Here is a 13552-nt window from a genome sequence, read left to right on the forward strand (position 1 = left end):
TTAAAAATCGAAATTTAAAATGGTGGTAAAAATGAATTTTGAAGTATTTATCGTCGCCTTGGAGTTTTTTATTATTCTTAAGGGCCAATATTTAGTTAAACACAACACAACAATTTAAAACGCAACACGTTAAATATCTCAAGCCTTTTTGTTTAATATTCAACAAATAAGAATTAACCAATTATTGAAAAATAAGCTCAAAGAGTTTGAAAAATTAATAAATATTAAATATCGAATTTCACTAATTTGAGTAATTTCTATAGTAACATAACGTTTGTATCAGGTGGTAAGCGTAGTAGACGCGGCTCCCCGTCAAGTGGGCGGCCCCACACCAGCGGCGGGCGTGCCGGCCGGCAGCGGCGGCGCGGCGGGCGGGCGCACGCGGCGGGTCAGCCGCAACCCGCGGGCCGTGTGTGCGGGCGCGCGGGTCGTGCGCGGACCAGACTGGAAGTGGCGCGACCAGGATGGCGCGCACCAACCCGCTATGGGCACGATTACGTCGGACCTGCACAACGGATGGGTGGATGTTAAGTAAGTCCTGTTTAGGGGTCGGTTCATATCTAACGGAATATGCGTCGCGTATTATCGGTCCCGTAACGCCAGAACTGATAAATGTATAGAAAAACACTCGACCGTTCACACTCGCTGTACGCTCGACGCACTAGCCACTAACGTATCACCGGTTGAGTTAATGTTATGTGAATTGATTGAAATTCATTTATTCACGCGCAACCCTCGAACCGTGTGCGCGGGCGCGCGGGGTTTTTACTAGGGTGTAGTTTAATTACAACTTGTACATCATACTATACTCAAACATTTATTTATTCAATAAGATTTCTTCTAGAAGCACTTGTGAATCATTACATATTACTAAAGTACGGTTGCATACTACGAAGAACTTAAAATAATGCGTCACGCTTGTACGCCATGATTTATGTCGTGAGAAAACGCGCATAATTGTTACGTACGTAATTCTTCGTAATTTTCTACCGTACCAAACTATAATTTTTTATTTTTATTAATTTGGGTTTAGGTTTGATTTTAGGTTTATAATGCTATTAAGTATTATGTTATTTTTAACTGAATTTTTTTTATGTTAGATGGGATCATGGAGGTCGCAATTCCTATCGCATGGGTGCTGAGGGAAAATTCGACTTGAAACTAATTGGAGTTTTCGAGTCGCAACGTTCACGTAAGAGCCATTCCACACCAAGCCTGCCGGATGCTACCAACGACAATCAGGTAAAATTATTTGATTATTTGATATAATTTTATTCATCCTAAATCAGACATGATATAAACATCTAAAACATCTTAAAAAATCTTAATTCTTAACATTCAGTTTAATCAAGAGGTAACAATTCAAATTATAAATAAAATTTATCTTTCTTACTTTCATCTTACATGTTAAGTATTTATTAAAATACAAAACATTATTAATTATAAATCATTATCATTTTTCTGTTAGGTGTCCGTAGCATCAACGGAACAAGCTTCATCAGCGGATAACATTTCTGGCGAGGAGATGGCCAGCAACATGACGCGGCCGCGCATGCACACTGCAGACCTCTCCGCTATTAACAACTCTACGCATCATATTAATACAGGTGAAATTTGAAAAAAGAAGTTCCTACAGGCTTTGTTATATTATTTATTTGAGCACAATGATGATTATGTTTTAACATTAAATTCATTTCAATATAAAGTTAGGAATACCATTGATATATTAGATAATTCACGTAGTTTCCTCACAAAAAGTCATGCAATATCTCCTTTATTTTTACAGATCTTGCAACAATCGTAGAATCATTGACCCTTGGAGCTGAAGGAAATAACTGTATGGCAGATTTGGCCAACACGTCATTTACCAACATGGAAATGGGGCCTACAAGCATTACAGATATAACCAAACCATACCCAGCCAAAGAACCTGTGCCCGAATCTAATAGTCAAGAGGTAAGTGCATGTACTGCAGCGTTTGGGGTGCTTTTTTGTTACTAATTATTTCATTTGCAAATACGCTACTAATATAAGCAGCTATTGAATGTAAACGATTGTCACTAATTTAATTATCACATTAGTATAAATACTGATAGGTGAATTATTAGGATGCTAAGGCCAGGCGCTCAGTGAAGTAGTGGTAGAAGATAAATAAAAAATACGATAGTACATTTCATGGAATAAAACAAAGAACGTCTTTATTTTTACGTAAACAAGTATCTTTGCGCAAATACATACATCATGTACAGTTTTAAACTACTCTTAACAAATGGTCGGTTGGATGGTTTTGTATAGTGTGTTGTGACAATTTGAATTTTAACTACAATACACGGAAAACACACTAACTTTTCGAAGTTCACACACGCACATAACACGTAAAAAATGGAAGTCTGTAAAGTCGGTTTACTGACGATAGTTGAACGTGACAAAGACTTAAGGTCAATAATTGTGCTTCTTTGTCGCTCGTTCCGCGCTCTCGCTTGCACTACAAGCCTACACGGAACGCCTCAGAGCGAGGTAACGCCGTATGAGTCATGTTTTTTCGTGCGTGCCGCCTCTATCGAATTATAAGACGTTGTCACGTCAATAAAAGAGCCAATAGCAAGTGAACGTAGGCGCGTGGTACTTTACTTGTGAACGTTGCGAAGGAGGAGCGCCGGCGCCGCAGCTCGGGGGAGGCGCAGCGCAACAGTGCCAATGCGCTGCTCTCCGGCGAGCTGCTGGCCCTGCCCGCCTCGCTGTTGCACACGCTGCGCAATAACGCTAACCGACTGCACATACAGGTACCTTGGGCGTGTGGAGCAACAAGGTTTTTAAGTAAAAAAGTGAAGTCCCATGTCCCCTAGTGGGGTAAGGGGCATTATACATCTGTTTCACTGATCGATTTTCTTAGGGACAAGTAGGTGATCAGCCTTCTGTGTCCTACCAGAACAAGACATTTTTTTTTCTTCGTCTCCACCGGGAATCGAACCCAGGACCCCTCGGTGTTACGCTCACGCGTCAACCACTGTACCAAGGAGGCGGTCAACAAGGTTTAACAACAAGGTTTTTAGGGGCACGCTAAGTGGTCTAGGGTTATTACTTTTTCTTTGTTTTATGTCAGAGCAAGCAAAGGGGCAGGTGGACCTGATATTAAGTGATCTCCACCACCCATAAACATTAGTAACATCACATTGAATAAGATTCTATGCTTGTCCCGGCTCCGACCTGGTTGACTGCCGGAATTTTATAGAATCTCAAACAACATACTAGATTTTATGGATATATGTAGTTTAAAATTTGCATCTTGATGTCGGAATTTTTTTGTTGTCTCAGAAGAAGGTTTCAGGATTGTTTACTCTATATCTATTTTTTACGAAACTGGAAAAATGATCGGTTACTTAGAATATAATTCCTGCATTTTATTTAAAAAAATATTGTTTATATTCATGATTTTTATTACCGTGTTGCTCTACATGTGTACATGTCGGTAATTCGAATTGTGGGACGGACTTAATTGCAGAAACAGTAGCAGAATTCTTATCATGTAATTTGCATGCGCATCCATTAGCAGGCAGCATATTTGGGTTTTTATTATTAGAAATTACGTCATTATTTTTTGTTATAAGTAGTAGTTTATTAGTTTATGACATGTTATCATGTAGTAGAATGTAAATGGTTGCAGTTTGTGTCAAAAGATTATAATATATGTCTAACATGTATGCACTCATCTGTGTAATTGTGTATCATTGTATATGCATGAGCATGCGTCAGAAGTGAAACTTCTGGCGAGATTAAACGATACTAAAACTGTCGCCTTACTCCATCACGTGACGGTATTGCCATAACGCGTCCTTAAAATTTTACTCTCAACGCGCCTACAGATGTTTCACTTCAAAAAATATATTCAGTACCTCGCATATTGTAGTACCATTTTTGCTTTTTTAATGAAATCATTATTTCATCTTAATGTGGAAGTAAGAGTTAAATTTAAATATATTTTTGAGTACATATTTCGGCAAACAATTAATGATTTCATTATTTAATTTTATAGTGTGAAGATAACGACAACGGTGAGGGACAATTTAATGAGCACAAGAATGATGGACAAACCGGCAGCGGCACTATGAGCGCAAGCGAACCTGATTTGACACAACAGGTATGTTTCTATTAAATTACTAGATGACCTAGTTGTGGAAATTAGTAAAGTTTTATTGGAATCATTAAACTATTGAATTAACCACAATTTTACCTTGAATTGATTTAAAAAGTAGATAGGTACCTCTGGTTAAACAGAATTATTTTAGTACTCTTTTAAGTGTATATTACAGTTTATTTGATATTTATAAATAAAATATAATATTTAGGGTGCTGCAAGGCTTCTGGAGTCGTTAGGTGTGGGCCGTATAACGAGTGGCTCACGAAACAGTACCAACCAACAACGCTCCAACCGCGGCAATCACCCTAATTCCTTGTTCCCTAGGTAAGTTATTTATTTGTGTTGTTATTAACTGGATTGATATAATTTGCCACTCCACGTGTCGATTGCCAAAACATAATTTAAATCATTACAGGTATATGCGCTACAGAGACAATTCTTTCTTAGACCATTTCCCGAAATTTATATTTCCGTTGATTTAAGTTTCATATTTTGTTTAAAAGAGTAGTAGATATATATATTGCACTATGTTATTGTTGTATTAAATATGTTTTTGTTTTATTTTATAGCCTTGTTCGTCTGGCACTTTCGAGTAATTTCCCGGGTGGACTTCTGTCGGCCGCGCAAAGTTACCCATCATTGGCGCCAAACGCACAGAACGCATTGACACTCTCACTCACATCTACGTCAAGTGAGAGTGAACAGGTCAGTACCATGTGTTATGCAATTAAATTAATGTTTTAATTGAGATTGCAGTAAATGTGTGGTGTTTATTAAGAAGAATATAACCTTTGTTAGTGTTAATGGTCAATGGGTTAAAGTGAGCGAATTGAATATGAATTCTTAACAAAGCATTCACATTAAATTTCTGTACATACTAGTTGAATTTTCGATTTATAATTTTTTAAAATACCTTCTAGGAGATTATGATATTTTTATTCGGGGGTTAAAACAATAAATTTTTATATCAGGTGTCACTGGAAGACTTTCTGGAATCATGTCGTGCCCCCGCGCTGCTCACAGAACTGGAGGACGATGATGAAGGCGACGATGCGCTCGATAGTGACAAAGAAAACGAACCCACTTATCATGAGGTAGTAAGTACTTATAAAGGCGTTTAAAAATATAAGTATTTGAAATATTTTGGTTTGCATTTGATACTAAAAATGTTAACATAATCATAAAAAAAATAAAAAATGAGTATTCGAAATGGATATACATATTTTCGATAAATTTGTCTAGACTGGACTGTAACAAACATAATAGATTTTTAGTTCAAACTTACATTTCAATTTGTGTGTCTGGTGACTACCACCTCGTGTCCATACAATCGTCTCGTTTATTATTCGATCATTATATTACTCATGTAAAGTGCGACCATTAAATAGCCAGTCGACATTTGTTTTTAATACAGAAAGTAGTAAGTATTTTGAAATTTTCATAATTTTCATCGAAGCCCATCTTGTAACTAAACGAAAGTAGCTAAAGCCTTGTATCCACTTGAGTATGCTCAGGCGAATGAGCGGCTCATTTGGCCGGGCATGCCTGAGCATGCTCGGGCCGCGCGTGTTCAGGCGTCTCCACTCGAGCGGCTCGGCCAAATGAGCCGCTTATTCGCCTGAGTATGCTCAAGTGCATACAAGGCTTAACGTGCGTCACATTGTGTAACACTTATAGTGGGCGCAGGTGTCGCGCAACCTACTGTCGCTGATGGAGGAGGAGGCGCTGGAGGCGGTGGCGGCGCGCGGCGCGTGGCGGGGGGGCGCGGGGGGCGCGGGGGCCCGCAAGCCGTGGGACGACGACTTCGTGCTCAAGCGGCAGTTCTCCGCGCTCATACCGGCCTTCGACCCGCGCCCCGGACGCACCAACCTCAACCAGACTGTCGGTATGTGTTTACGTTATCGTTGGTCGTGTGATATCTTTGATCTTTAACCCTACCTAGTACCTGCTACCTCATTCAGATTTCTTAAATTATAGTGATTTTTGAAGTGAAACTTCTTTATCGAGGTTGGAAAAAAATTTAGTGTAACATTTTTTCGTTACGCGTGACATTTTTCCGTTACGCAACCATATAGTAAATTATTTTTTTAAAAATAAGGTCATAAAGAAGTTTCACTTCTTACGTGAGTACACTAGTACACGCACACATTTTTTAATAGAAAAAAGTCTTTTCAAATGGTATTTGGCTATTTAATTGTTCATGGAGTGCCCATTTTGAAGTTACAACAGCTGATGTACTCGCTTCGGCAGTACATATACTAAAATTGGAACGATACAGAGAAGATTAGCATGGCCCCTGCGCAAGGATGACACGCAAAATCGTGAAGCGTTCCACATTTTTCCCGTGTGGAGTTTCTGGTCTCCCATCGGGCGCGTCCCCAGGTGGCGGATAGGGGCAGGCCCCCCAGATATGGGGGGTACCGGCTGTTCAGCCGGCGCGGACCAAAACCAGGTGGCCGGAGGGCTGCTAAATAATACTCCTAGGTGATGGTATGTGCGCAGCATCACCTAGTACTGGGGTTGGGGCCGATGAGGCCACTGAGCCGAAAGGGCCCAGCCCTGGGTAGCGGCTGGCGGGTTTAACCCGGCAGGCGTGCTGCAAACTGGAGGAGGAGGAGGTGATGATGGAGGCAAGTTTTCAAAATAAACTACCCCAGGAGGGTACCACCAAGGGTGGAGAATCCCTCCCTGAGTCCAACTCAGGCTGCCCCACGTATTCTGGGGGGGGCAAAAACTTGCATAGAGATTCCGACACTGAGGAGGTGGGTTCCCAGGCCTCCTCACTGCCAAATACTACTGGACCCGACGACCTTGGCGTGATAACGGATACTGATTTTATTTATGGTGATGAACCAAGAGGTACAGAAACGCGTGCTGCTAGAGCGCGCGGCAAAAAGAGTAATAGAAGAGGCAGCAGGGTGCCGGTCAGAGGGGGTTCCTCCTCTGACAGAGGTGCCCTCGGTGGAGCTGGGCTAGACGGCTCGATCATTTCGGACCGTGGGTTGGCAAGCGCAGGCTCAATGAACAGCGTGGCCACGCTGCGTTCTGTTTCATACGAGGAAGACCGACTTTGGGCGAAGCGAAGGCGGTCTCCTGACGCAAGCTGCTCGGCCTTTTCTACGGATGAAGAAGGAGTGCGTAGAGCGCATCGCGCGAAAAGGGGTAAAGGGCGCCCAGCCACCTCAACACAGGCGAGTGTTACGAGGCAGGCATATTTGCGGGCCCAGCGGAGGGAGTTAGAAAGCGACAGGAGTGACTTGGAGCGGTCAAATGTCCCGCCCCGGTCGGAAGAGGCGCGGACCTCTACTCCCCTCCCTCCACCACCAGCTCCTGGTGTTTTTGCCCCACTAAATGGCACAGAAACGGCGGCTGCTCTAGGCCGTCGCATTGAAGCCGGGCTGGCATCTATAAACGAGGTCCGGACGAAATCCCGCAATTTGAAAGGTGTCTTCGTGCGGGATCTTAAGGAGGCCTCAGATGTGATCCGCGAGGCGGCCGGACTTTTGCAGGAGCGCACAATGACAGAAGAAACCCGCCGCCTTCAAGCTGCGAACGACCGGTTGCAGACAGAGTTGGACGGCCTGCGCAAAGAAGTAGCCGAGCTAAAAGCGGCCCAAACCGCAGGTCCCAGTGGAGGAAACGCCGACCTGATAAAAGAAATAATGCGCCAGGTTGGTGAAATGGTGAGCGCCAGGCTAGAAGATATCAGCGACCGGCTGCTCCCGGAAAAGCGTCTCCGACCTCCGCTAGCAGCGGACCGAAGAGCACTAGAGCGGGAAAAAGGCCCTGCACTGGCTGAGAGCTTCCCTCCACTTCCTGCAGCCAGAATACCCGCTTCGAAAAGCAGAACAGCTCCTGTAAGGACCGAGCCTGTGCCTAGAGCAGCCGAAAACCAGTCAACTACGGGTGCACTACCCTCGCAGGGTGGGTCAAAGAAAAAGGGTGGAAAAAAGAAAAATCGTAGAGATAAAGAAGCGGGTGCAAATGCGCCTTCCGATGTTACCACCTCACAGCAACGGTCTGAAGAGGGTTGGACCGTTGTAGGGAAGCGCAATAGGAAAAAAAAGAAGCGAAACGGCCAGCAAACCCGGAAGGTTAGGAAGCTCCGGGTTCCCTCTACGTCGGCGGTGGTGATTGCAATCCAGCCGGGTGCTGAGGACCGCGGTATTAGCTTTGCCTCGGTGCTGAAGGAGGCCAAAGCCAAAATTGACCTAGCTGAAATCGGCATAAGTGCGGTTCGCTTTAAGCGATCCGCCACTGGTGCTCGCATTTTAGAGGTTCCCGGCGCCGCTAGCTCGGAGCAGGCCGATGTGCTGGCGGTCAAACTGAGGGAGGTATTAGACAGCGAAGTGGTTAAGGTGTCCAGGCCAGTGAAGAGCGAAGAGCTGCGTATTACTGGGCTCGACGACTCAACTTCAGCGGACGAGGTTGCAGAGGCCGTGTGTCGGGTCGGGGAATGCTCCGCAGAGCAAGTTAAGTGCACAGGCTTACGATCTGGACCTAGGGGCATTGTTACGGCCTGGATCAGCTGCCCGGTGGCAGCTGCAAAAAAGCTTTCAAAAGCGGGCCGCATTCAAGTTGGATGGACCTCGGCCATGGTGCGTTTGAATGATCCGAAGCCCCTGCGCTGCTTCAGATGTCTGGAAGTGGGGCATGTCAAGGCCCTATGCTCTTCTACAGTGGACCGCAGCACTATCTGCTATCGTTGTGGGGATATCGGACACAAAGCTGGCCAGTGCACTGCCACGGCCGCACGTTGTGTTCTTTGTGCGGAGGCAAACCGTCCGGCGGATCACCGGCTTGGGAGCAAAGCCTGTAAAACTAAGGCTAAGAAAGGAAAGCAGGCGAGTGATGGCTCGGAGGCCCCCTCACTCGCTGCTCCGGCACCCACTGAGGCGCCGACTGTTGAGGCAGCGGCTATGGAGACATAATAATGTCTTCACTTCAAATGATCCAGGTGAACCTCAACCACTGTGCCAGGGCGCAGGATCTCCTGTACCAGAGCATGGCAGAGTGGGCTATTGATATGGCAGTGATTTCAGAGCCGTACACTGTGCCCTCACGGAGCAACTGTGCAGGAGATCTAGACGGCGTAGTCATGCTGATGGCGCGGGGTGGAGTGGAGCTCGAGAGGATAGTGAGGCGAAGTGGCTGTGTGGCGGCTTCGTTTGGTTCTGGCATTGTTGTGGGAGTATATTTTTCACCCAACCGCCGCCTCTCTGAGTTTGAGCAATTCCTAGACGAGGTGAAACAGGTGCTTGATCTCGCACATCCCCAACCAGTGCTATTGGCCGGAGACTTTAACGCCAAATCCGTAGCGTGGGGATCTCCCATGACCGATGCGCGTGGTGTGGTGCTCGAGGATTGGGCGGCTTCTTCCGGATTGTCCCTCCTTAATCAAGGGTCTGTACTCACATGCGTGCGGCAGAGGGGCGGCTCCATCGTTGATCTGACGTTTGCGAGCCCGTCTCTTGCCCACCGTGTGCGAGACTGGAGAGTTCTGGAGGACGTTGAAACGTTGTCGGACCACAGGTATATCCGTTTCGGCGTCGCCTCACGGGAGATTCCCGGTCGAGTGACTCCAAGTGAGGGACGGCGACCGCGCTGGGCGTTGAGCCGCCTAGATAAGGAGCTGCTGGTTGAAGCCGCTATCGTGCAGTCCTGGCTTCCTGTGCCGGAGGGAACTGTGGCTGTTGAGGTGGAGGCGGCGTGGCTCGCTGATGCCATGACGCAAGTTTGCGACGCGGCCATGCCCCGTGTTGGAAGGATACCACCCAAGCGGCAAGTTTACTGGTGGTCCGCCGAAATTTCCCAGTTGCGCTCTTTCTGCGTAGCTGCGAGGCGGGCGTACTCCAGGTGTCGAAGGAGGAGACACACTGACGCAGAGGAAGCGCAGTTGTATGCTACCTACAGGAGCTGCGTTGTTGCTCTACAGGAGGCCATTAGCCGATCTAAGGCGGAAGCTTGGGAGGAGATGATAAGTGACCTGGATCGGGACGCCTGGGGCCGGCCGTATCAATGGGTGAGGCAAAAGATCCGCCCACGTGCCCCGCCCCTGACCCAGTCACTTGAGCCCCAATTTCTGGACCGAGTAGTGGCGTCGTTGTTTCCGGACCGGGAGAGACATCCTCCGCCATCGATGGCGTCGAGGAATGTTGCGCCACAGGAAGAGTCAGATGACGCCGTTGTTCCTTCGGTCACGAGAGAAGAGCTGGAATCGGCTGCAGACAGGCTTAAGAGAAAGAAGGTTTCGCCTGGTCCTGATGGTATACCTAGTCGAGCTTGGGCACTTGCGCTACCGGCTCTTGGCTCTAGAGTCGAGCGCCTGTTTTCAGCGTGCGTACAACAAGCCCAGTTTCCTGGAAGATGGAAATCTGGTAACTTGGTATTGATCAAAAAGCCAGGCCGCCCAGGGGATTCGCCGTCGGCTTATAGGCCGGTGGTGTTACTAGATGAGGTGGGAAAGCTCCTTGAGCGTATTCTGGCGGCGCGCCTCGTTGACCATCTTGAAAGAGTCGGGCCGAACCTCAGCAACTGCCAGTATGGCTTTCGGCGGAAGCGATCTACCCTAGACGCAATCTTATGTTTGAAGACCGTTGCAGTGGATGTGGTCTCCAGAGGCGGAGTACTTTTGGCGGTATCTTTGGATATCGCCAATGCTTTTAATACCTTGCCCTGGACGTGCATTCTGGAGGCACTCCGCTACCATCGCGTGCCCACATATTTACTACGGATGATACAATCATACTTGTCAGATAGGTCCGTATCGTACCTCTCTCGGGATGGATGGAGGCAGAGGCCTATGTCGTGCGGTGTTCCACAGGGTTCGGTGCTAGGACCGCTCCTGTGGAACATCGGCTATGACTGGGTTCTGCGTGGTGAGCATCTCCCAGGGGTCGGTGTGTTATGTTACGCCGACGACACGTTGGTGACTGCTCGTGGAAACTGTCTAAGTGAGGCAGCCCAATTGGCGACAGCTGGCGTTGATCTAGTTGTGAATCGTATCCGCCGGCTAGGTCTGAAAGTGGCCTTGGAAAAGACGGAGGCGCTGTGCTTCCATGGCCCCCGTAGGGCACCAGGGGCTGGTTCCTGTGTACAGGTGGGGGGCGTGTCCATAGAGATCAGTCAGACAATGCGCTATCTGGGAATTTTCTTAGACGGTCGTTGGTCTTTTGCGGAGCACTTCCGTCGCCTCGCCCCCCGGCTCACCGGAGCGGCCGGGGCACTGGGAAGCTTGCTACCCAATCTTCGGGGGCCTGGAGATAGCTGTCGCCGGCTTTACACCGGTGCCATCCGCTCAATGGCCCTGTACGGAGCGCCCATCTGGGCTGATTCTCTTAGCGCCCGGACTAGACCCCTTCTGCGTCGTCCGCAACGGGTCATGGCGCTAAGAATATCGCGGGCATATCGGACTGTCTCTTTTGAAGCAGCCTGCGTACTAGCCGGAACCCCCCCTTGGGAACTTGACGCTGCTGTACTCGCGGACGTGTACCGACGAATTGCTGGGTCCAGGTCTTCGGGGCTGGAACCAAACCCCGAAGAAGTCTCGCGCTGGAGGGCTTCGGCTCGCGAGCGTCTGATGGAGGAATGGGTGCGGCGTCTCGAGAACCCAACTGCAGGTGTAAGGACGGTGGAGGCCATCCGGCCGGTCCTTTTAGAATGGTGCAGCAGACGACATGGGGCTCTCACGTTCCGCTTGACACAGGTACTGTCTGGACACGGGTGTTTCGGACGATACCTGTGTCGAGTCGCGATCCGGGAGCCAACCATGGCCTGCCATTGGTGCCCAAGCGAGGAGGATACAGCGGACCACACGCTGAGTGTGTGTCCTGCGTGGTCCGTGGCTAGACAGCGACTGGTCGCTGCTGTGGGGCCGGATCTCTCGCTCCCGTCCTTGGTTCGCGCCATGGTTGGAGGCTCCAGGTCCTGGCGTGCGGTGGTCGCCTTCTGTGAGGAGGTGATGGTGCGAAAAGAGGAGGCGGAGCGGGTTCGTGAGGGGAACCCTCTCGCGGACCCGATGCGGCGCCGGCGACCCTTTAGGCGCCGACGCCGAGTCGCGGTCGCTAGCGATCGCGACCTGCCTCCCTAGCGAAGGGCTCTGGACGATGGACCGGGGACATGCTCCATCGTCCGGGGCAGTGAGGTGACATGAGACGTGTTCCGCTCATGCCGCCTCGCAGAGGAAGGAGGAGGCGCGCACGCGCGCAGCCGTAGGTGGTAACGGAGGTGGGCCCGTAACCGGGCGTCCGCTGCCAGGGTCGTGGACGATTTCTAAGAGTACCCGCGGCCCCGGCTAACTGCGCGGCTCGACGGAACACAGTGGGGTTTTAGTCGGTAAGAATCCGACATAACCCTTGGCTCCATCCCCGGGGGCCGTGGGTATCTTTCGAAGATTTCCCCACTATAAAAAAAAAAAAAAAAAAAGCTGATGATAATGTTTTTTTCTTATAAGCAGCATAAGTTTGCATAGAATCATAATTTTATTTAAATTTCATTCCATTAATTTTTGTGTCCCTAGATCTCGATATCCCGTTAAACGATGATTCCGACGTGGAAGAAGCGGCGGAGCCCACAGCGAGCGGTAGCGACGCGACTCTAACAGACAATACTAGCACTACTAACACAACGCGTTTGCCTTCTCTGAAGCTCGTATTGAACTCGGGCGGAGTATCCTTACCTTTGGATAAGCCATCGTGGACGTTATACCGCGCCGTGTTGGCTCTAAATGCTAAACTACCTTCGCATGATTCGCACAGAGATACGACGTATACGTAAGTAGTGGATTAATTATGCTATTATATTATTGTTTGCTCCTTTAAATTTTAAATACACGTTGGTCAAGCTCTATGTTCAGTCTTTGTAGTACAGTCAGAAGCATAAATATATTACCATTTGCAGATTAGCAAAAATATCTGTCATAAGAACGAGTTCAATAATATCTGTCTGCCCGTATACAGCAAAAATTTCTGACATTAGTAGACAGCATAATAAAGTGGCATCAAAATTATGTGATGAAAATGTATAGCAAATAATTGTGATAACCTCTCGAAGCATAAATATGTGACGTCACCTACGAGGCAATAATATCTGACTGATAATACTTAAAAATGTCGAACTTCAGTATTGCTTAAATTCATAATATTATGATAATTTTATTATTCCCCAAAATACACTAATCTTCTGCGTAGAAAATGTATATACGCTGCCAGGATATGTTTATATAATTCAGGGGGTAAGTAAATATTGTTGTAGACATTGAAAAGATACAATGATTTCATAATTCTATTTGTTCATGTAGGTTAACATACAAGGAGATAGAAGGCGGAGATGCGTTTGCAGTCTCAAGCGATAGTGAAGAAGATGAACCTGGGGATCCTGGTAAGTAACGTAATTTACTTATTTATAAAGTTTTAT

The 13552-nt window shown here is 47.4% G+C and overlaps 1 protein-coding gene and 1 non-coding gene across 10 annotated transcripts in view; both read left to right on the forward strand.

Annotated features, from left to right (window-relative positions):
* Ufd4 (ubiquitin fusion-degradation 4-like) overlaps window positions 1-13552 on the forward strand; it is a 46895-nt gene that overhangs the window by 19655 nt on the left and 13688 nt on the right. For 3 of the 9 annotated variants that reach the window (XM_090120558.1, XM_090120563.1, XM_090120559.1), the window contains 12 exons: window positions 284-531; window positions 1101-1242; window positions 1469-1607; window positions 1787-1956; window positions 2649-2783; window positions 4034-4138; window positions 4347-4462; window positions 4708-4843; window positions 5110-5235; window positions 5816-6023; window positions 12657-12909; window positions 13437-13516. In XM_090120558.1, the coding sequence (XP_089976684.1) occupies window positions 284-531; window positions 1101-1242; window positions 1469-1607; window positions 1787-1956; window positions 2649-2783; window positions 4034-4138; window positions 4347-4462; window positions 4708-4843; window positions 5110-5235; window positions 5816-6023; window positions 12657-12909; window positions 13437-13516 (1858 nt within the window). The remainder of the gene's footprint in view (window positions 1-283; window positions 532-1100; window positions 1243-1468; window positions 1608-1786; window positions 1957-2648; window positions 2784-4033; window positions 4139-4346; window positions 4463-4707; window positions 4844-5109; window positions 5236-5815; window positions 6024-12656; window positions 12910-13436; window positions 13517-13552) is intronic. The other 6 variants (XM_090120561.1, XM_090120566.1, XM_090120560.1 and 3 more) reach the window with 5 other exon arrangements.
* LOC149908984 (U6 spliceosomal RNA) lies at window positions 6373-6479 on the forward strand. Its single transcript, XR_016456707.1, has one exon. It is a non-coding gene; the product is annotated as a U6 spliceosomal RNA (small nuclear RNA).

The sequence above is a fragment of the Colias eurytheme genome, chromosome 4 (assembly GCF_061535395.1).
Source record: "Colias eurytheme isolate Ceu_HAF_F1 chromosome 4, ilColEury1 Martin Lab GWU primary, whole genome shotgun sequence".
In the NCBI taxonomy this organism is placed as follows: domain Eukaryota; kingdom Metazoa; phylum Arthropoda; class Insecta; order Lepidoptera; family Pieridae; genus Colias; species Colias eurytheme.